This window comes from Lipophrys pholis (genome assembly GCF_963383615.2).
Source record: "Lipophrys pholis genome assembly, chromosome: 1".
NCBI lineage: Eukaryota > Metazoa > Chordata > Actinopteri > Blenniiformes > Blenniidae > Lipophrys > Lipophrys pholis.
The window spans coordinates 4,006,873-4,028,358 of record NC_137635.1 but is presented as its reverse complement, the minus strand read 5'-3'; the positions used below and the strand labels follow the sequence as shown (position 1 = coordinate 4,028,358).

The 21,486-nt window shown below is 41.9% G+C and overlaps 2 protein-coding genes across 5 annotated transcripts; both read left to right on the top strand.

The window, feature by feature from the left end:
- The first annotated feature begins 371 nt into the window (after window positions 1–371).
- On the top strand, window positions 372–11,426 carry LOC308112082 (transforming growth factor beta-1-induced transcript 1 protein-like). Of its 4 annotated transcripts, none has more exons than XM_080467293.1 (12): window positions 488–607; window positions 4,341–4,391; window positions 4,630–4,778; window positions 4,864–4,919; window positions 5,480–5,619; window positions 5,698–5,779; window positions 6,650–6,734; window positions 7,491–7,700; window positions 9,094–9,267; window positions 9,370–9,451; window positions 10,020–10,159; window positions 10,749–11,426. In XM_080467293.1, exons 1-12 carry the CDS (start codon window positions 595–597, stop codon window positions 11,013–11,015), a joined length of 1,449 nt encoding a protein of 482 aa, XP_080323419.1. In that variant the 5' UTR covers window positions 488–594; the 3' UTR covers window positions 11,016–11,426. The 4 variants fall into 4 exon arrangements, with proteins under 4 accessions (XP_080323420.1, XP_080323421.1, XP_080323419.1 ...); XM_080467292.1 differs by having other exon boundaries at window positions 10,020–10,168; XM_080467294.1 differs by lacking the exon at window positions 4,341–4,391 and having other exon boundaries at window positions 372–607; window positions 10,020–10,168.
- A 1,663-nt stretch (window positions 11,427–13,089) lies between these two features.
- Window positions 13,090–20,053, top strand: patl2 (PAT1 homolog 2; the record flags this gene model as incomplete). Its single annotated transcript, XM_080479473.1, has 17 exons — window positions 13,090–13,113; window positions 13,300–13,462; window positions 15,011–15,297; window positions 15,385–15,447; window positions 15,525–15,578; window positions 15,683–15,844; window positions 17,051–17,148; window positions 17,318–17,392; window positions 17,466–17,589; window positions 17,681–17,798; window positions 18,339–18,445; window positions 18,537–18,590; window positions 18,672–18,811; window positions 18,925–19,081; window positions 19,495–19,635; window positions 19,716–19,813; window positions 19,909–20,053. 17 exons carry the CDS (start codon window positions 13,090–13,092, stop codon window positions 20,051–20,053), a joined length of 2,010 nt encoding a protein of 669 aa, XP_080335599.1.
- Window positions 20,054–21,486: the final 1,433 nt, after the last annotated feature.

The following is a 21,486-nucleotide window of genomic DNA, read 5'->3' as shown; positions in this document are numbered from 1 at the left end:
TTATATATATAAAAAAACAACACATTTGCATAATTACATTGATAGCATAAAATATATAATGGGAAAATGAACTTGACTGCAAAACCAATTGATGTAACAGGTCCTAAAATAGTTAAGGGGAGAAAATAATAATTCTATATATATTTAATTCCTAATAGTGGAGGACACCCGCTTTTTAATGTTTCCCAAGTCCACATGTGCGTCTCGTCACACTTTGTTTAGCCCCCAGAGTCAGTAAATCCTTAATTTTCTCTCCCAAATATGGACTCGGAATGTCCAGGGTGACGTCTTGAGTCCGGGGAATGCGGGTTTGTAACCACATTCATTTAAACTACGCCTCTTCTCCGGTCTGCGCTCCTGGCAGGCTTTTTACACAGGAAGAGAGAGAGAGAGAGAGAGACGCCCTCCTTCTGCCTCTCCTCCTCCTCCTCCTCCTCCTCCTCCTCCCTTTCTCTTGGCGGATAACGGTGTCCAGAAGTTCTCCAGCCCGGACAGAGAGACAATAGAGGAGACCGAGGCTCCGTCAGCGCGTCTTTACGCCGGGAGCGTCCGCCGCCGCCGCCGTGTCACTAAACCCTCTGCAGAGGTGCGATCATGGAGGATCTGGGTAAGTCGCCGCTGCTGCCCCGTTTTTCCGTTTCTCTCTCTGCATGTTGGGACATCATGACGGGATCTATGGGAAGGGGTGGTGCGTCCAAACGGAGGAAATAAGGGTTTGTGTTGATTCTGCCTCTCTCACAAGGACATATGGAAGGAGGATTTTTTTTTTTTAATATAAATACTACTGGGATATAAGATGGCACTTAAAGGCAAAGGCAGGTCTTAGAATGTGACTTTATTTTCTTTTGAAAGGAAGGATTTTTTAAATTATTTTTTAAAAACATGTGACGCCTTCAGACAAGACTACCATTCATAGTACTGCTCAGTTAATATCAATGTCTTATGTTACATAGTTCCGACTCAACTTCTTGCATTTGTTTACATGTTTAGTGATTCAGATTGTAAAGTGGGAACTCTAGTCTATTCTATAAAACGTAAACATAACATTTCCTTTTGATAAACGGATTCTTTGGGTCCATAAAAGCTCCAGACTGTGACATAGAAAACTATTATATTATGTTTCTTCTTCACACACACATACTCACACTGGTTAATCACTCGAACCAGCACCTTTTTTCAGCATCCGCCTGTCTCCCTGACAGCTGAGTTTTTCATGCATGGGCTGCAAATTCAATAATCAGTAAATTAGATTTAAAAGCATCCACGGCCCATCCATTACCATTAACAAGTCAGAGATAGGGAGAAAGCCACATAATGTCCAACTGAATGTTTTAAATGGTTTAAGGAAACAAAGGAGGAATGTGTCCTGCATTATTTTTTATTTTATTTTTTATTTATCAATGACTGATGCTGAATTATTTTATTCTCAGAACAACAGTGTGCGATTCTTTGCGTTTGAGAACAGCTCTGCCCCCTGAAATAGCCCCGGGGGCAAAGAAAAAACCCCAAAACTGCTGTTTGTAAAAAGCCACAGAGTTCATTGAAAATAGAAAAAAACAAAATGGCCTTACGGCTCTCTGAAACTTTTCTTTTTCTCCATGAGGTCGACTTCAGAAGTCAGACATTTACGCTTTTCAAGCAACACAAGGAGGAATGGCGAGAGGCAGCCCAGCAAATGTTGGGCACATCTGGATTGGATTGCGCGGCAGCGAGTTACTGGGTGACTGGGTGAGGAAGGCAGTGGCCATGTTTGAAAGTCTCTCAGCCTCACGCTGTTGTCCGACGACGTTGTAGGTTTACGTATCGGAGCTGGTGGAGGGAGACCTCATGTTGGAGAAGGCCTTATGGCCAAGACAAACAAGTCAGCAGGCAGCAGCTCTAAATATGGTCACAATTCCCATTGAGAGAAGTTCAGCTCCTTATATGTGCAGTTCAGTCTGTAAGAGCGTGTGTGTGTGTGTGTGTGTGTGTGTGTGTGTGTGTGTGTGTGTGTGTGTGTTTGTAAGAGACAGAGACGCAGCAGACAGAAGGAGGGTAAGTAGTATAAGCACAAGATTCTCACCACATGGTCGTATACCAGGAGTGTGAATCATCTGTGGCGGAAAAGCCCACAATGGTGAACTCAGCCTCACGTATCAGGGCAGATGTTGAGATGTTGAGTTCTCCCCACGAATTCAAGCGTTCGCGGTTTGATGTAGATCGGGTTTTCTAAGGTGTGCAAAGAAACTAAACCTGACGCTCCTTCCAAAAGCCGAGAGAGTGAACTTTGACTGCTGCTGGTTCAGCCAAGACAAACAGTGAAAACCTGGAGGGTTGAGACTAAAAACAAACACCCCCCGGGGATGGAAATCTTATAATCGGTCGGTGAAACGTTGCGTCTGCTGCTCCAATCGTTTCCAGAATCGAGACGCAGCGACATGAAGTTGGTTGTTCTGGGTGATTAAATGCAACACGATCACGTTGCTTTTTCAGTTTCCATTGATAAATCCTCAGAACGAACCCGTGTTCTGCTTGAGCCCTTTTTCTTTTCATGACTTTATGTGTGCCTCTTACTTCTTACAACGGCTTCATTTCTCAGGTTCTCCAACCAAATGACACCGATGTAATGTGGGAGAATAACACAGACGAGACTATTTATTTGTTCGTCTGTCGTTATATATGCAGGGAAAAAAAGACAGATTAAAAAAGATCAAATCAAGTCTGTGAGAGAAAGCTCTAAGACTTTCTCCATCCCTGGATACGTTAAAGAAACATGGCTGAAGCTGTTGTCATGGTAGAGACAGCTGATATTTTACATCACTTGCTCAAGATCGCATCATATTGTTTGATAGCTTTGCAGTATTTCAAAAAAAAGTTTTTTCAGACCAATTTTGTGTACTTCTAAAAAAGTTTAAGTGTGTTTACAGTTTCTAAAAAGTGACTCAAACCCTCCCTTCTGCTCCTCTAAGCAGCAATTCCATGTAAACTTGCCTGAAACCCAGAGTCATTACTTTAAAAAAAAAAGAAAAAAAAACAACTCTCACTGATAGTGCCAACTTTCTGCAATTAAAAGCCCATTTGATCCATTTTTCCCATAATCATTGTTTTCTGAGTCGGTAAGTGCTCTACTCCGGCTGCTCTGGCTTGGGAGGGACATATTCACCACATTTAACATCATCAAAAATAATCATGATGAGTTTTCAGTGACTTTTAATGACCATTCAACTTCGTCCAAATTGTATTTTACGGCTATAATCAGATTCCTCTCTGAACTCTTCCATCTATGTGACCTTACGCAAGACAGAGGTGCCAGAAAATCAAATAAACATAGAGGCTTCCAATCAGCTGGGGATCGTATCCAGTGTTCTGAAACCCAAATTCAATGGAGGCAGTGTTTTGCTCTCAGAGATAAAAACTCCCACCCGTGTTGGTCGTATTTTACTGAGGTTGATCTCAGCTGAAACGTTTGTATGAACTGGAGTTGATAAAACAGGGAAGCTGTAAACTGCTGGTTAGATGAGTGGTAATATGGGAAAAACTTCCATTTTCTGCTCTTCCATGCTTGATTTAAGAATTTCTCAGTGAATTTTTGGTTTTTCACAAAGTTTCATTTGTACAGAAAAAACCCAAAAATGCATTAGTTTCCTCTGTCATTCAGTAAATTACAGTTTGAAAATGATGGGACACAATGATGGGATTACATACGTTGGATAAAAACACGGACGGCGGGGAAACAATGAGGCACAGTCGACAACAATCGGGGGTAAAATGGGGCGAAGTGAGGGGGTGGAGCGATAATACATGAGAGAGAAACATTAAACTAGACACTGACAACATGAAACAAAAGGAACAATGATGGAACAGAAATCATAAACAGGACGACCTGGATTATTATTGTGGCGGGTGCTTATAGATGGTTTGTTTAAAGCAGATTTCCACGCTTCATCTTTGTGTATTTTCCTAATTTTAGTCTCACGTTTGAACCTTTTCAGTACTAAGTGATGGAAGAAATAAGTGCAAGTTTTGTTTTTAGACAGCTTCCAGATTAGTATATATTGTATATATATATATATATATATTTATGTGTGTTGGTGTGTGTTGGTGTGAGGGTGGGGGGGCGGAGTAGCTTTCGATATCAGTCGCCAAACACTCTTCCTCCTCTGCTTCCTTTCCATGTCAGCATGTCTCGGATATGAATGCAGAAATATGTGCGCCGCCTAATGACCGACGGATTCAATCTTGAGTCATGCCCGCTCCGACTGTCCTGCTGTGTGACGGACGAGTGTCCCGAGGACACGCCGTCGTCTGATTCGCTGCTGCTGCTGTATTTGTCTCACACAAGCCTGTCTGTCTCTCCTCAGGAGTGTCTGAGCCACCTAACTACCCTCTCAGTCCTCGTATTGTTGTGTTTGGTACGTAGCTGTCTCTGCATGCGTTCGCATGCGTCTCGTCCGTCACGTCGTCGATGTTGTCCTGTGTGTCGCCAACCTTTCGCCTCTTTAACGCTTCATAAACACACTAATGATTAACACCATGGAGGGGCGATGAACTTATACTTTCATCATACAGAAAACTAAAGCGAGACTCACACGTGTTTCACGTTTCTTGTTATATTGCTGTGTGAGTGTGTCTTTCCCTCACTTTGTCCAGATGCACTCCTGGCTGACCTGGAGAACACCGGTTCTCCTCTACCTCGCTGTCCGGTCCTGCTCACCTCCGATCCTCCGCAGAACCCCGACACCGCCACCCAGGATTCCTCGCAGGCCCGCCCGCCGCCGCCCGCCTACACGCCACAGCAGGTGGGCGGGTTATACCCCGTTTCTTTCGATGGACTCCACCCGTATTTGCATTTTATTTACCAAAACGGTCCGTTTTGTCATTCAGACAGTTTCTGCTGCAATGAAATCCTCACAGAACTCCGCCCCCGACAAACTCTACAGGTAACGTCCACCTCTGCACTCTCAGCTTTATGTATATGCCAACAGTACAGGGTAGGGCTTTGTCGAATTTCTAGCTAAAAACGATTTTTATTTTGCAAATTTGTTTATTTTTTCCCTGTTTTTCATTGTTTTTCACCTTCCGTTCTATAATTCCTTATGTGTTTCAGTAGTTGCTCTTGCACTTTTGCTTAAACCTCGGTTAAAGCTTGAATTTGTTGAACGACAGAGCCTCTTTTACTTCTTATTTTGGGATTGTTTATATGCATTTTAACTCTGAGGACAATCAGAGCAGCAATATATCTGATGTCTGCAGTCATTTTTTAATGCATTGAGAAAAAAAATTGAATCGAAGCTTGAATTTTTCTTTAAAAAAATCATAGATTCTTTTTTTTTTTTTTTGCCAACTTGCCCAGGCCTAGTACAGGACCATCAAGGGAAATCCCATGCAAACTCTCTCACCGTCAGTGTGCGGCCCTCATGTCAACTTGACGCGGCTCAATCCTTCCACGTTGGTTGTTTGGGTGTTTTGTTTTGTCATGTCGGTGTCATCTCTCCTGCAGCACGGTGTGTAAACCGCGCTCTCCCCGCACGGCAGATCCTCCCCCTCCGGCCTTCACCTCCTCCTCGCTGCTGGGCGGAGGCCTGAGTGAACTGGACCATCTATTACAGGAGCTCAACGCCACGCAGTTCAACATCACAGGTGTGTTGACGCCCGCGTTGTTCTATTTCAGCCTGCGGTGAATGTTTTCTCACCCGTGACTTGTGTCGGCGTCACCAGATGAGATCCTGGCCCAGTTTCCCTCGTCGAAGAAAGACGAGAGGGACAAGATTAAGGATAAGGCCACGACCCCGTCCTCCAGGTACCAGATTAAATTAATTTGGCCCAAAGAATCCACCATGAAGAACAGGCAGTCTCTTGCAAGTCTCGTCCATACATCTTCATTTCATGTTACTGCATGCACATGATGGTTTTTTTTTTTTGTCGCCTTGTATTTTGTATGAAATACATTTACAAAGCTGAACACACCGCTGGACATCATTAATAAAGGAAACACATACACAATAACAAGATTATATGGGCATATGACCCCGAGCATTTTATGGATAGCCGCTTTAGTAACTTCATTTTTTCTTTTTCTTTTTTTAAAACTGGTTTTCACTGGAATGCTTTGTGCAGGCATGTGGAAGTCGAAGCATTCAGGAAGAAACTTTGCAACCATAACGCGATGCCTTCTGATCTAAGTAGATTAAACATGTATGGATGAACTCATAGTTTACTTATATACAATTTTGTGAAGGGTAAATGTGAAATAAGCTTAATACGTTTTATAATATGGGAAAAGAAATAGAATTAATGGGACACATAAGTCCATTTTTAAAGAAATTATATGATACAATTGAGTTTTTTTCGCACATGTACCAGGAATTCAGTTTGTTCTATATGGGATTTTATAAGGACGTGACAACATGACTGAGCCCCAGTCCGCCTCAGATTACTCCCATTTACCAAACTGACGTTTTCTTACTCAGCTTAAAAAGTCGAGTGCGTTATAAATTAAGCTCTGATAACAAAATCCTGCAAACAGTTTAATCTGTTTAAGTGATCAACAGCTGGTTGAGACCCTCAAGATAAACCAAAAATTAATACATTTGTCTAATTTACGTATTTGTTTGTTTTTTGTCACTCCATTTTCTTTGGGGATTAAATTACATGTTTCTTTGTGTTTTAGCTCAGCGAAGCCTTCGGCAACATCAGCCACACTGGAGCTGGACAAACTGATGGCCTCTCTGTCGGATTTCAGAGTCCAAAGCACAGTAAGTGTCATGAAAGTAGCGTCACCGCTTAGAAATCAGTCGATATCTTTACTCTAAATCCTCATGTCTGCTGACAGTGTGGCCACAAGGATGTGCTGGGCTGTTCATCCATCCACATCTGCTCCAGGCTTTCACACGGCCTGCGATGATTCACGGTGGATTTAGGATTATATTTGCTCAGATTCATAATGACTGCACTGTTAACGGTGCAGCTTAGCCACAACACATGCTCCTTAGTATGAGTCGGTCAGCAGATTTGGCCCCTGGATATATATATATATTTAAAAAAAAAAAAAAAGCCTTCTGGTGGGAATGTTTCACCGGCTTCAGGTAGAAACGACGGTTCCAGATCTGCAGAGTGTTTTGGTTGAGTTTTGAAGCAATGCGCACGCGAGTAAAGGAGACAGTTGTGTTATTATAAGGTTGTTTGGATCCCGTGTTTCGTCCAGCCGGGAATGATAAACAAACTGTGACGGGGTTATGAGAGCAGACCAAACTAGGAGTCTATGGAATCTGTAAAATAGACTGTCTATCCGTCTCCGTCTTCACGGCGTCTCCAGGATGAAACCGCGTGACCTTGATTTCATGCTAAAAGATTCATTCGGTCAGAAATGTATCGCTGCTAAAGAAAGCATCACAACTGTGTGTGAATTTTATAACAGCGATTTCCTTTTCAGGCCAACTTGCCATGAGCTGAGAGAGAAGGTAATAAAAGGACACATGTGATCTCTCTCTCTGTGATTTGTCTTCTCCAAGCCAGCTGCACCCGTCACTCCAGTGGTCACCACCACCACGCCGCCGCAGCAGCAGCAGCAACAGCCGCAGCCGGCGCCACCGCCGCAGGCCTCATCTGGCGGCTCATTGGACAGCATGCTGGGGCTCCTCCAATCCGACCTGAGCCGGCAAGGAGTCCAGACGTCCTCCAAGGGGAACTGCTCAGCCTGTCAGAAGCCCGTGGTGGGACAGGTGAGTCATGTGTGGAGAGGCTTAGAAGAGGATTAGAGTTAAATCAGTCAGTCGCAGACGAACCAGCCGGGACGCGACTGCATGTTACGTTAGTTTTAAAATGTGTGATCCATGTGGAGAAAGTCGTCTTTTTTTTTATTAAACATTGGTTCAAATCAAAAGGCAAGGTGGTATAATTCACACTTTATTTTGTAAAAATACAGATTCCTGTTTGAAATATTGCTTCAGTAAAAGTCAAAAAGTACATGCTCTGAAATACTGAAGTATAAAAGATAAATGTGACAAAATTGAATGAATAAATACCCTCATTAAAATTTTTATCAAATGTGTCATTAATTTATTAAAATTGGAATTAGATATATAAATGTCATTAAATGTGTCATTAATTAATTAACCCTTGAATTATCAAATTGTTCAACTTCATCATGGATAACTGTTACTGTCACTTGCTTTGACCCTTTTATTATAACTCTGACTCATCCACAGTTTTAAAAACGATATTTCTGTCATACGTAGACGTTAAAAGTACACGTAAAGCACAGATTCCTGCAAAATCTATTGAATTACTTCTGAAAATACCAAATATTACTGAATAACTTTGTGACGTTTTGAAGCTAATTTAAGAACAAACCAGTGTATTCCAGATAAATGAGACTGTTTAAACTGGCCCATCTCACACTTTTAACCATTTGTAGCTTTACAAAATATGTCTAATGGCATTAAGTTCTCACTGGATTTTTAAAAAAAAGAAACTGTGTTGTCACATCTTATTGAGTACTAATGCACTACAATATGACAAAACAGTTACAGAAATATTATGAAAAACTACTTTAATTATGAATTAGATGCATTTGGCTTCTGCTTTAAAAGTCGTTTGCATTAGTTTATGTGTACATTACATATGTTAGAGGATGAAATGAATGTGTTAAGATAAGATAAGATATCCCTTTATTTATCTCGCATGTGGAGAAATTTGCAGTGGTACAGCAGGATAGTACAGAGAAGGAAGCACACATAGCAGGAACTAAAAAAAAGCAGATAAAAATACAATATAATAGAAAAATACGCACACGCTGCCTATAAGTGTGGACATGTACAGAGTATGGGGGTGGATGTATTTTACATAGTAAATACGTTCTTATAGATTATTGTAGTTATTGCACCACTTACTGAATATGGTCACTGTTTTACCCCAATGATTTTGTATTTTTTATTTGTTATGGTGTTAGATCAGTCCACGGGTTCTGGTTAAAGTCATAGTTGAACACTCTGCAGGTTGTTTTAATCTTCTTTAAACTATATTTCCAGTTTGGATTCATCATTACTTCCGCTATTAAAGTTGTTGACATGGATTTTATGAGACGGCTGTCAATAGCGTCTGCTGCCTGTGCAGGTGGTGACGGCTCTGGGGAAGGTGTGGCACCCGGAGCATTTTGTGTGCACTGAGTGCGAGTCGGAGTTGGGCAGCCGCAACTTTTTTGAAAAAGATGGACGACCGTACTGCGAGTCCGACTACTTCACCCTCTTCTCGCCTCACTGTGCGCACTGCAACAAGCCCATACTGAATGTAAGGACAGGAAAGTTGTGTCTGATTCTGACACTGAAAACCTTGAATCCAACCACTGAAAGGATTATTATTGTTGTTGTTTTTTATTGTTTTGTTCTTTAGAAAATGGTCACTGCTTTGGACAAGAACTGGCACCCAGAGTGTTTCTGCTGTGTCAAGTGCAGCCGCAGCTTTGGAGAGGAAGGTAACGCCAAACTTCTTTCTTATAAACGGAGATGAATTGGATGGATCGGCTGTGTCTGTGTTATCTCTGTGTTTTTGACTTTGGCAGGCGATATTTTGGTTTATTGTGTTAATTATTTGTTGACATTTGGATTAAAATCTGTCCCAGTCGTTTTAATTGGCATGTTTGCTCTGACTTCCGCATTTCAGGAGCATTTTCTAACACGCGACCTTTAGAAACAGAGAGGAACTGTGTGTGGTTTTCAGATTAAAAGCGGTAAAGCTGCTCCACTGTGAATTTGGTGTCAACCGCATAAGATTTGTATTATCTTGGCACTAAAACGTCCAAATTAAAAACAGTCTTAAAAGCTACTTCTTATCCAATAAATAGGCAATTTTTTAAAATCATATTACTAATCTGAATTAAAAAAATAAATGTGGGTATGATATAAATTAGCTGCAAAGTGCTTCCAGTTGAACATGAATCAACTGGCATTAGTGTAATATACACACGCCTTCTCTGGTGCATTAAGACCAGAAGAAAACTGCGACAACCTGTGTTGAAGGGGTGAAACTGTGTCTCCTTGCAGGATTCCACGACCGTGACGGCCAGCAGTACTGCCAGCAGTGCTTCTTGACTCTGTTTGCGTCCCGCTGTCAAGGCTGCAGCCAGCCCATCCTGGAAAACTACATCTCGGCTCTCAACTCGCTCTGGCACCCGCAATGCTTCGTATGTAGGGTGAGTGTGAGTGTGTGTGTGTGCGTGTGTGTGTGTGTGTGTGTGTGTGTGTGTGTGTGTGTGTGTGTGTGTGTGTGTGTGTGTGTGTGTGTGTGTGCGTGTGTGTGTGTGTGTGCGCGCACAATGACCTCATGCTTCTGAGAATGTTACCAGGTTCTGCAGTTCTAAACTTATCTAGTTTTTTCTGATTTTAAGTGTTTCTGTTGTTAGAAAGTAGGTCAATAAAACTGCTCTTGACAAACTGTACAAACATGGTGGACGAGTTTTGTAAATGATTGATACATAAATAGATTAAATTAAAGAATAGATGTTTATGTGTTTTGCCAGTTGCCTGGTATCACGGCTGTGATGATAATATAAATTTATGACTCCAGTATTTTATAAATGCTTTTTTTCCGTCCTTGCGAACGGCTCATGGAACGTTTGTGATCTCAGCACTGATTGTTGTGGTTGCACAGCGGGAAACGCATGAAGCCCAGTGGAAACGGGAGTTTATGTCATCATGGGAAATGTCCTAATTACAGGACGCGGCAGCTGAATCTCACCGCCGAATCTCTCCGTCTGCCTGTTCCCTCTCCAGGAGTGCTACTGCCCCTTCGTCAACGGCAGCTTCTTCGAGCACGAGGGGAAGCCTCTGTGCGAGGCCCACTACCACCAGTCGCGCGGCAGCGTGTGCCAGGCCTGCCAGCAGCCCATCCTGGGCCGCTGCGTCACCGCCATGGGGGCCAAGTTCCACCCGCACCACCTGGTGTGCCACTTCTGCCTGAAGCCCCTGAGCAAAGGGTGCTTCAAGGAGCAGGAGAACAAGCCTTACTGCCACCCCTGCTTCATCAAACTGTTCGGCTAAGGTCGCCCCCTCCCCCCCCCACCCCCGCCTGCCTGCGGGAATGAGGGTGGAGCTGGTCTCTTTGTTGGTGTCGTGAACATTTGAGGGTTGAGAAAAAAGAGAGAAAATCCCTCAAACTTTCTCATTCATTGGACAAATCACAAAAAAAGGTGGACTGCATTCGGACTGGCATGAAAAAAAAAAATAGTAGCATTGGTCAGGCAAACACAAAATGTTGTCTTGTATGTAAGTGTTTACATACCATATTGATTCAAATTGAATATTGAAAATTGAGTAGTTTTGCCAAAGGTAGCAGTTTATTGAGAGCAAATGTATTGTTCCAATTGAAAACTTGTTTCAGTTATGCAAAAAAAAAAATCCCCTTTAATATATTTGCTTTATATTGCAAAAAAATGTATACATGTGACTGCAAGTGCTTTTTTATATATATATATATATATATTGTATGCTGACTGCTCTGTATGTTTATGTGTACCAAAGCAAACTATCTTATGTTTAAAGTCATATATTTTGCATTACGTATTCATTATTGCTCTATGCAAATGCCTGAAAAAAAAAACTATTCCAAAGAATAAAAAGAAGGCAAACAATAATTGTGGTGCAGTTTTGTTTGTGAATACATGAACGGATTATTGACTTGTGAGACTTCCATGATAAGAACGTCAATATCCAATGTGAGGGTAAAAACACAGACTCAGGCCATTGAGAGGCCAAATAACCTCAAGTGCTTGAGGAGACGCTTGACCGAGGAGAAAACATCTCAGTGGGTACATGTGTGAGGAGTAAGAAATGTATTATTGTTAAATGAAAATAACATAAGTGAAAAATCTCTGCCGATAACAATTACATCTCAGATCTGTAAAACTAAGCAGTACATTCGAAGTAACACTGTCGCTACTTGTCATTTTGAGACGTTACAAAAGTATAATGGGATAAATGCTTCAGTCTTTACTCTCTGTGGATGTTGCATGCAGGGATAAAATTTAAATAAAAACTCTCAAAATGCATAAAATAAACATTTATGAATATTTTAAAGCACTTTCTTTTGTCTAAAATGATTTCATTACTGGCTGGAAAAGGGTTTCAGTTCAGCACCTTTATGACTGAGTGTGATTATGAAATATTACGATTATTTACGAATGGTTATCAAAACAGATTAGATTATTTCTTGTTGAACGCACAACAAATCACGTGATGAGACATTGAACTTTCTGTGAGGAAAATGACTCAAAGAAAAGAAACGCGCTCCAGGAGAAAATAGGTTCCTTTACAACTTGATGTCCATGTTAGTATAAATTCCACCAGGTTTGTTATTGTCAGAATCCACACTAAACCTCCTCGCTGACAGTCATGCACACACTCACAGTATAATATAAAAAAATAAGTGTTTTACTGCGGAGCTCCTCTGTTGTGAAACGTGATATTGGTTGACGTAAATTTCCTATCAACAAAAGTTCCAAAGGAACAATTATTTGCCAGTAGTACTCTTACTAAAATATTTTTTGTGATTATCTAATTAGAAGTAATTTCCTAATGATCTGGAGAAGACAGCCGTCTATGTTGGTTTATTCTCTTTAACAGTTAAACTAAACCCAAGGCTAAAACCGAGACTAGTCACGCAGAGCTATTTAATGTTGGTAGATCACCTGAAAGGCAACATCTGGACAACAAGAAACACCTGTCAGTCACATGTTCCAATGGTTTTTATCATTTAAAAAAAAAAAAAAAGTGTGTGCTGAGTTGTTTCACACGTATCGATGTAAATACCAGGAAATAAAAGCTGAAATTCTGAACTCTTGTCTCGTTTTCAACACAAACAAACAAACGAATGAACAACAGAACCTCAGGACTTGGCCTTGCCGTTCCGACACAGCCGCAGAAAAGTGTGAATTGGTGACTTTTGGCCACCGGGGGTCGCTGTCGGCTCGCTCCTTCTGACGTGCGCGCGCCTCATTAAATCACAGGTGAGGTGATTTAGGTTAATGAGCGTCTGCGCGTGCAGAGAAGGCAGGCGCGCAAGAAGAAAGTCTCCCTCTGTCTTCCAAAAGCTGCAAATTATCGGGTTAAATACACAATGTCTGATTCGGAACAGCAACAAGTAAGTCAGCCACACGTCACTCTTTATCTTTCTGTCAAACCAAAAGGCTCCGTTTATGTTGTTTATTTTGTACCAGATTGGCAAAATGTCGACACATCAACCAAATATTCACAATCAGAATGGGAATTTCAATATCTGCCTCACTAATAATGTTGTAAAGTGCATTCTGTGTCTGGTCCCTAACAGGACGTGGAGAGGCTGTGTGAGCCTCAGTGGCCTGAGAATGGAGAGGCGTGGAGTGATGGAGAGGAGGAGGCGGATGAAGCCAACATGGACTGTGGGCTCCTGCAGGCCATGGCCGAGGAGGACGAGGAGATAAACGTCTACAATGAAGAGACTTTTGGGATGGGTGGGTATGAATCTCCGTGGTAATTTCCCAGGAACTGGCCTGTGCAGCCTCTGCTGCAGGTGCAGTCTGGCTTAATGATTATAATAATAATAATTATTAATAAGAATCAGGAGGGAGCAGGGTGGGACAGGGACTGCACTTCAAAAGCCTTTGCTGCAGCCCTCATCCACCTGAGGGTCAAAGGTCAAAGGCAGGGTACAAACTGTCACCCTCATGGGAATTTATATATATATATATATATATATATATGTGTTCAACCTCAGATGATTGGTTTTGGATTGAGAGAAGGTGAAAATGGACAAACTCAAACAAGAGACTCTCACTGTGAGGCAAGACTACATAATTATTCAGATTAAGGTATAAGGAACTAAGATTTAAATGAACCATGATATACTTGTAATGTAGATTTTTAAACATGACTATAAATAAAAAACATTATGTATGATATGGAAAGAATATAGATGCAATTTTTTTTTTTAATCCATGGTATTTTAAAATGCAATTATTGCTTGTGCTGTGTGGTTTGTGGACAGACTTTTGTCCCAAATTAAATTGATCAAGATTTTACTTTTTACATTTTTTTTTTTTTTTATAATCTTTGACGATATTAAAATACAGATATTTTACCTTTGGAATAACCAAACCTGTCCGTCCATATCCTTTCTCAAGATATTAATCTGGGGGTTGCATTGTTCTGGAGCTGGTCCCGTCTGACTCTGAGCTCAGGACAAACACGCAGAGATTCACACTTATTGAGTCTTTAATTTTGTAGTATTTGAGATTATGACGATATGAACCGTCTCATTATTTCTACATGAGAGCAAAGTGTTTTTAATGCATGATGGGGAAGAATATGAGTTAACTGCAGGATTCAAATGGCAAATTTTATAATAAAATGTATTATATTTCAAACATCTGAGGAAAACTTATTATTCTGCTTCATCAGTCAGATGTGCATGTTTTTAACCGTGCTGTTCACCATTTTAGAATGAACTGATCTTGTTTTAAATTTGACCAGATGAGCTTTGCTGCGACTCACAAGTGAAAACAAGAAATTCAGATTAGATTTCTGAAATGTTTTCTGAGTTGTTCACCTTAAAATTACTCCATATACTGTAACTCACTGCATCTTTTTTTTTTTTTTTTCCAGTTTACTACTAAAACAAACTGATTTTAACCCTATTGAAAAGTGTAAAGGCGACTTTAAGTGTGACCCAGTCTGCTTCCTGGTTTGAAATGTAATTTGAGGATTCCCTTTTTAAAATGATAAAACACAGTTTAGAACTAATTTTAACCCTGATATTTGCCTACATGACTTGAACTTGAAGTGGACTTTTTCAGGTCCTTCATGGTAAATAAACAAACAAACAATTCAGAAATACTTTGAATTCCAGTGAAATCCTGTTGCAATCTATATCAAAGTTTTCAAACAAGATGCATAAAACAATGAAAATGTAATCACTTGTCCGTCAAAATGCAAATTTAGCATTAATTCAGCACATATGTAAATATTGAATTGTTCTCCACGTGTTTCTGTCCGTCTCCTAGATATAGACGCACAGGACGCCACAGACGACGTGATCGGCAGCCTGCAGCAGCTTTCAGAAGCCTCCCCACCTCCTCCTCCACCTCCTCCTCCTCCTCCACCCCCCGACCTCAAACCTGTGTCGTCCCACAGAGCCTCCTCGCCTCTCACACAGAAGCCACCGTATCCAGGCCGGCTTCCCCTCAGGCAGCGTGGCGGAGGATGGGGGCAGAAGGGCAGACTGGGCAGAGGGAACTTGTTCGACGACCCCTCTGTGATGAGGATGGTGGAGGGGCGCCCGAGCCTCAAGGTGACGAGGATAAATTCACCAAAAACGTTTATTTTTTGAACCTTTTATAAAAATGCTCACGTTGGTCTGTTGTTGTCGTCTTTCAAGAGTCTGGACAGTTCCATTGTGGACTGTGGATTTGCCATGCACCAGAATGCCTTCAAGGAAAACGTGAGCAGAAACGAGTAAAGAGCCATTTAAAGTTTATATTCTGTTCACAGGTTTTCTTTTCTTTTCTTTATGACCAGATGATGGCGCCCTCTCACAGACAGCCCAGAAAACCCTCAGGGTCGATACTTCAGGTCAAAGACACTGAAGAAGATGGGGGGGGGGGGGGGGGGGAACCCAACCAGTGGTTAAACAGCAGCTGTTTGGTCTTCATGTCCTCTGTCCTTTTGTTCTGTAGGACAGCGCTATAGTGTGTGTGATTGGTCACAGAGGACAAGGCCAGCCCACCAACTCCACCTTCCTGGATCTGCCCTATCCTCCCTTTATGTTTGGGGGCAGGAGAGGAGACGCCAGAGGGTCCTACTCCAGAATGATGTACGGTCAAAGAGGAGGCTCTCAGGTGCGTGCTTGTTTGTTTTTTTTTGTTTTTTCTTTTACCACAGAGGAGTTGGTGATGGATTATTTTAGTATCTGTGTGAAACTCATCAGGGGTCACATGAACCACAGGTCGATCTCGAGTGTACTGAACCAATACAATGACGTCCTCTGTGTGAACGGCTTTCCTGTGTTTCATTGCAAAAAAATTAATACAAGAAAACTTAATAGTGTATTTTATTTTGATATTTTCAGTGACGCCCCCTGCTGCGAAATGCAGTGAAAAGCCAAAATACCATGTCTTTCCATTTTGATTAAACTCAAAATACCACAAATGACTTCTTTTTAAAAAAAATATATATTATTTTTTAGGGAGTAAACTTGAGTTTTCTTTGTAATTTTTCCTCTTTGCGAGTTCATCCCAGTGTATTGGGTCCTTTAACAGGTGGTGTGTTGACACTCCTGGCCTGTATATTCAGTCAGTGTGTGTGAAATAAATACTGTCAATTCAGTATAACAATTGGTATCAACGTTAACATCAACACTGTTCTTGACTAATGGCTTTACTTGATATTTGATCAAACTTTTTTTTTTTTTTGGTGTGCAATAAAAAATTTTTTTGTAAACAATAAAAATTAGCAAGTGAGAACATTAAGCATAACATTATTCGAATTAAAAAAAGGAAAGCCTATTTTAAATATCAAGTTCATGTTTATGAAATGACTTCCTTATACCACTAGAGGGAGCTCCGGTTCTACCGGTGGTACAGATACAGCCGCTTTACTCGTTTAAACCTTCATATTCAGTTTAGTTTATGGGCCACATCCAGCCCAGTGGGTGTAACCTGACTGGAGCAGGGAAATTATAGGACAACTTTACATTAAAATAGAGAGAAATACCTTGAGAAATAGAGAAAACCCACTAACATGTTAATTTCCCATAGAGAAAAAAGAAAAGCCCCCAACCCAGTGTCAAACCAGCTTCAGGTCAAAGGGACATAAACCAAACATGTCTGCAGCTGGAGTCTTTTGTCCTGCAGATGCAGGCGCCTGTGGTCCCAGGAACATCAGTCTTTTCTCGTCAGCCGCTGACCCCACCCCAGTGTTACCAGGTTCGGCCCACAGTTGTAAGCCTTTAGTTTCATTTGATCATGATGCCTCCGTGTTTTCTTTCTTTCTTTCTTTTTTTTTTTTTTTTTCCCATGAGCTATCCTCTTCTCTCTGCTCTTCAGCCTCTCACTCCCAAGATGATGCAACCTCGCTTTGGCACCAACTCACCGAGGCCGTCCAGCTTTTACAGCCCCTCCTCTAATCCGGTGCAGCCCTTCAGGTGTTGTTCTCAGAGACTTCACACGTTTGATTTGTGGTCTCAAATGTTCCCCCAGCAACGTCGGGCGAATTCATCACTTGGCAGTGTCATTCCTCGCTCATGAGCACATTAAGGCGCCCGTCATCGACGGTGAACTTTCATTTTCGAGGTGTCTGTTTTCAACCAGCAGGTACCCCGGTCCGGTCACGCAGCTCCATCCCCAACATCAACGCCTGCTCAGTCAGAAACGACGCATATTTCAAAGGTCTGCGCTCCCGAGTCCATCAATGAGGCCGATTGTCGGTGTTTGTTACTCAAGAAAACATTTGACTTTATAGAAAATCGCAGGGTTTGGATCCGTACGCCAATTTGATGACGGCAAAGGAGAAGGAGTGGATCATCCGACTGCAGATGATTCAGCTTCAAAGTGAAAATCCTTACCTTGAGGACTACTATTACCAGGTCTGACAGAATGGCTTTATGCTGAACTACCTAAAAAAAAAAGTGAACAGAAGTAAATCCCTTTGACCTGTGTGCTTGAACTTTGTCGAAGGAGTACTATCGTCGGATAGAAGCCAAGATGACGGAGGAAGAGCTGGGCATCAGGGGCAAGAGGGAGCCGCCTAAGCTCACCACGCCGTACATCACAAAAATGGACGCCTACACACCAGGTTGACCTACTTCCCCCTTTTAATGCTTCTAAACTTCACCATCTAGTTTTGTTCCTTCGTTCTGATCATATGTAGGAGTTATTTTAGGACTTCCAGCCGCAGTACTCAGGCTCAGTTTAAAATATTTTTCTGCTTTTACTGCTTTCATTCTGGGTATCGTCCCTCTCCGCCTGCTCCTCCCATGGCGCCTAATCCTCGCTGCTGTCCAAAGAACTTCAGACTCAATTGTGTTTTTTAGCACCAGAAAGAAGAAACTTTTCTAGCGAAAAACCCAACTTGAAGTATGAAGTATGAGGCGACGGTGGAAAGTGGAAAAACTCTGAACAGGAAAAAATAAAACCTTTTAGAAGTTGGAGTGTTAAGACGATATTCAGCCTGATAAACCTGCAAATAGGAAGTTATCCTGGATGCGTTCCTGTTTTTCTTTAGATATTCCACATTCGTTATGTTGACTTTGGGCTTTTGTCCTCAAACCGAACGCATTAAAGATGCATTGCGTGACGTGTGTTTTGTTTTTTGTTTCCCCCCTGTAACTTTCAGTGGTGCACATTGAAGGCTCCCTGGGTCAAGTTGCAGTGTCCACATGTTACTCTCCTCGCCGAGCCATCGTTGCAGTTCATGCAATCCAAACTCAGGGTCCCATTGAGGTGACTGCGTGTCTCTGAGACCTTTTCAGTTATTAAAGTGTCTCTGCCTCCTCGAACCCTTTTAACAACACTTTCCCCCCCCCAATCACAGGAGCAGAAAGACACTCGACTACAGCGGTTAGAGGTGCTCAGCAAAATAGAGAAGGTAAAGCGAATTTCACTTTTGTCAGCTCTTGTGACGAACGTTGAACTTTTCTCAGATGTTTGCGACGGTTTTGCTCTGCAGCTGTTCGTCGTCCTGTTGGAGGTGGAAGAAACGGAGAGGAGAGTCACGATCTTGCCTGAAGCGGAGGAATTAAGACTGAGGGAGAAGACTGGGGTGAAAGTGGACCACATTTACTCACAGCTCCAACACCACAACCCCCCGTAAGTTAGAACCCGGTTGAGGATCGTCGCAAACGTCACATTTAGAAAATGTTTTAAATTTGGCTACACTGTTTTTTTGTTTTTTTTTAATTCTCCCCAAATTCTCGGTGTAGGAATTCGGGAGGGGAGTTTCTTCCTTTCCTGGCCGTGCCAAAAGGCAAACGGCTGATTTCCCGTCTGCTGCCGTTCCTCAAACAAGATTCCGCGATGCACATCTTGAGCATCGTGACCTGTAACCTGCCAACGCTGATGAGCAGAGATGCAGAAGAGGTAGGTGGTGTTTCACATTCACATGTAGTTCTGCACTTTGTTTCAGCCCAAAAAAAAAAATGGTGGCTCTTATGTTCTACTACTGCAGTTTGTTTAACTTGTAGCATTGTGGTTTCATATATTACTATTTTGAATGCAAGTCTGTCTTATATTTCTTCGTAAAGCACTGTGAATTGCCATGTGATACTTTATTTATCCCCTAGGGTCAATTTAAACACAGTAGTTCATGTAAAAACAACCTGGTGGTGCTCTATAAATAAAAGTGCCTTGCCTCATCCCCTGTATTTAAGCTCAGCTCCTCCTGTACACAAGTGTGGAAGGTGATTTTTAATATTGTACCAAAGTTTGGCTCGGGAGCACCAGCAATTGTCCAAAAGTCCCAGATGAACTTTATCACTGATGGGTTTTCCCAGGCGCTTCCTGTGCTCTACCCGCCTCTTCGAAATGTCATCGGCACCCTGGCGTTCAGTCAGCTCATCGCCGTCCTGAAAGACCTGATGTCCTCGGAGTCCATGTCCGCGTACGAGTGTCTCTCACAGGCGTGCCAGAACAGGGTCGGTGTCTTGCGGTGTTGCGTCGCTTCTTTTCTTCGCATCGTTTGACCAGCGTTTTAAAGTTTCTCCATCCCTTCCAGTTTGGACTGTCCTTGCTGTACGCGCTCCTGTCCCATGGGGAGAAGCTGCTGTCGTCGGGCGTCCCCCTCGAGCCCAGCATCGGGGACTTTGAGATCTGGTGGGACTAATTAGCGTCACATTTGCTGTAAAGTGTTTATCAGAACAGGGTTTTTTTTTTTTTAAAAGATCTTTTTTGTTTTTTTATTGTTTTAGGACTGACACGGTGTTCCAAGTAGCAGGACAGCTGTCTCAGTGCTCGCTGGCAGAGCCGCTGCTCCTGCCCTCAAACCTGCTCACCCTCTTCTGCCGCTACCTGGACAAGCGAACTGTGCATCAGCTGAAAAACAACCTGGAGTAGGTCAACCTTTTCTCTCTTTTTTTCAGTTTTGGAACAAACAATAGAATTAAAGAGCAACAACGAAAGTCCCGCCCCATAAACCATAACGCTACAGTACACATACCTATACAACAAATATGGAACTGGATAAATGAATATATAAAATAAAGATGACAGACGGTGGCATTTTATATAAAGGGAAGACGGTCAGTAATTAAAGGGGAGTTATAGTTTCTGAAGGAAGGAGTACAATAGTTTCCATATCCTCCAAAATGTTCAGAGTCACAGCCTGAAGAATCCGAGTAGATTAGAGTCCTCGGGTTGGACCGTAGGCGGATCTTTTAAATGTGTTTACCACCACATGCATCCTCACTCCTGCGTAAGCTCGACCATCAATGTGATTATCTTTTAGGTCTGCGGCGGGACATCTTGCCCTTCCATCTTAATGCTGAGACGTCGGGCTGGTGACGAGACTGACGAGCACGAGAGCGAAAGCAGCAGAGGCACTAAATCTTGGTGCTCATTTAAAACCATTATGTGCTCTGACCTTTTTTGATTCCCGTTCCTTTCCTTCCCCCCTTTCCCTTCACAGTTTTGCACTATCAAACTGTTTCCCTTTTTTTGTTTTTTGTTTTTAATTTCCTTTATCTTAATATTCTGGTTTTCCTCTCTATGGTCTCCTGCAGGTTTCATCGGTGTTCGCTGCACCGAGGTCAGAAACATGTTTTTGTTTTAAGCCTTTTTCAAAACAAGTCTGTCATGTGGCCAGATTGCCATCTCTCCACTTGTGCACTCATTTATGAAAATATGGGTTTAAAAACTCAGATGAATGCGTTGCATTGGATATGGTGACCAGGCTGAGGATTGTATAGTTATTTGGTTGTACAGCTGAACTTTTAGGTTGATAATAACAGTTTATTAAAGTTGTCACAGCATGGCTCCGCATAACGCCGTGCAAGTTTTGGGTTATTTGATAAAAAGGACATGCATTGTGTATACATGTATAGTTAGACTAATTAGGATGTATTGTATTATCCCTTCTCAAGTATGAGTTGTATAAAAGAGGCTTTTTCTTTATTGTATTGTTTTGGAAACGGTTATAATTTATCTCTCACTCTTGTACAGCACTTGCAACAAAAATAAAAAGAGATTGCTCAACCGTGTGTGCAAATTTGACAAAGTAGAGGATTAGACATTTTTGTTTTTGGTGTCGAATAAGGAGGATACAAACGGTTTGTTTTAAAACCCCAGTTATTTTGATGAGGGTTTCTGCAGAGATCAGTTGGTCAGTATGACATGGGCGCTGACAAACGCAACTTCTGATTTTATAAAATTTTTCTTAATGTGGAGAAATCCGTTTAGCGTCTCAGATTTTGGGGTTTTTGCTGTAAAGGAGTTTGGTTCGAACCAAACGAATTGTCTGAAAAGACGCCGCCGTGTGAGATTCCTGAGAA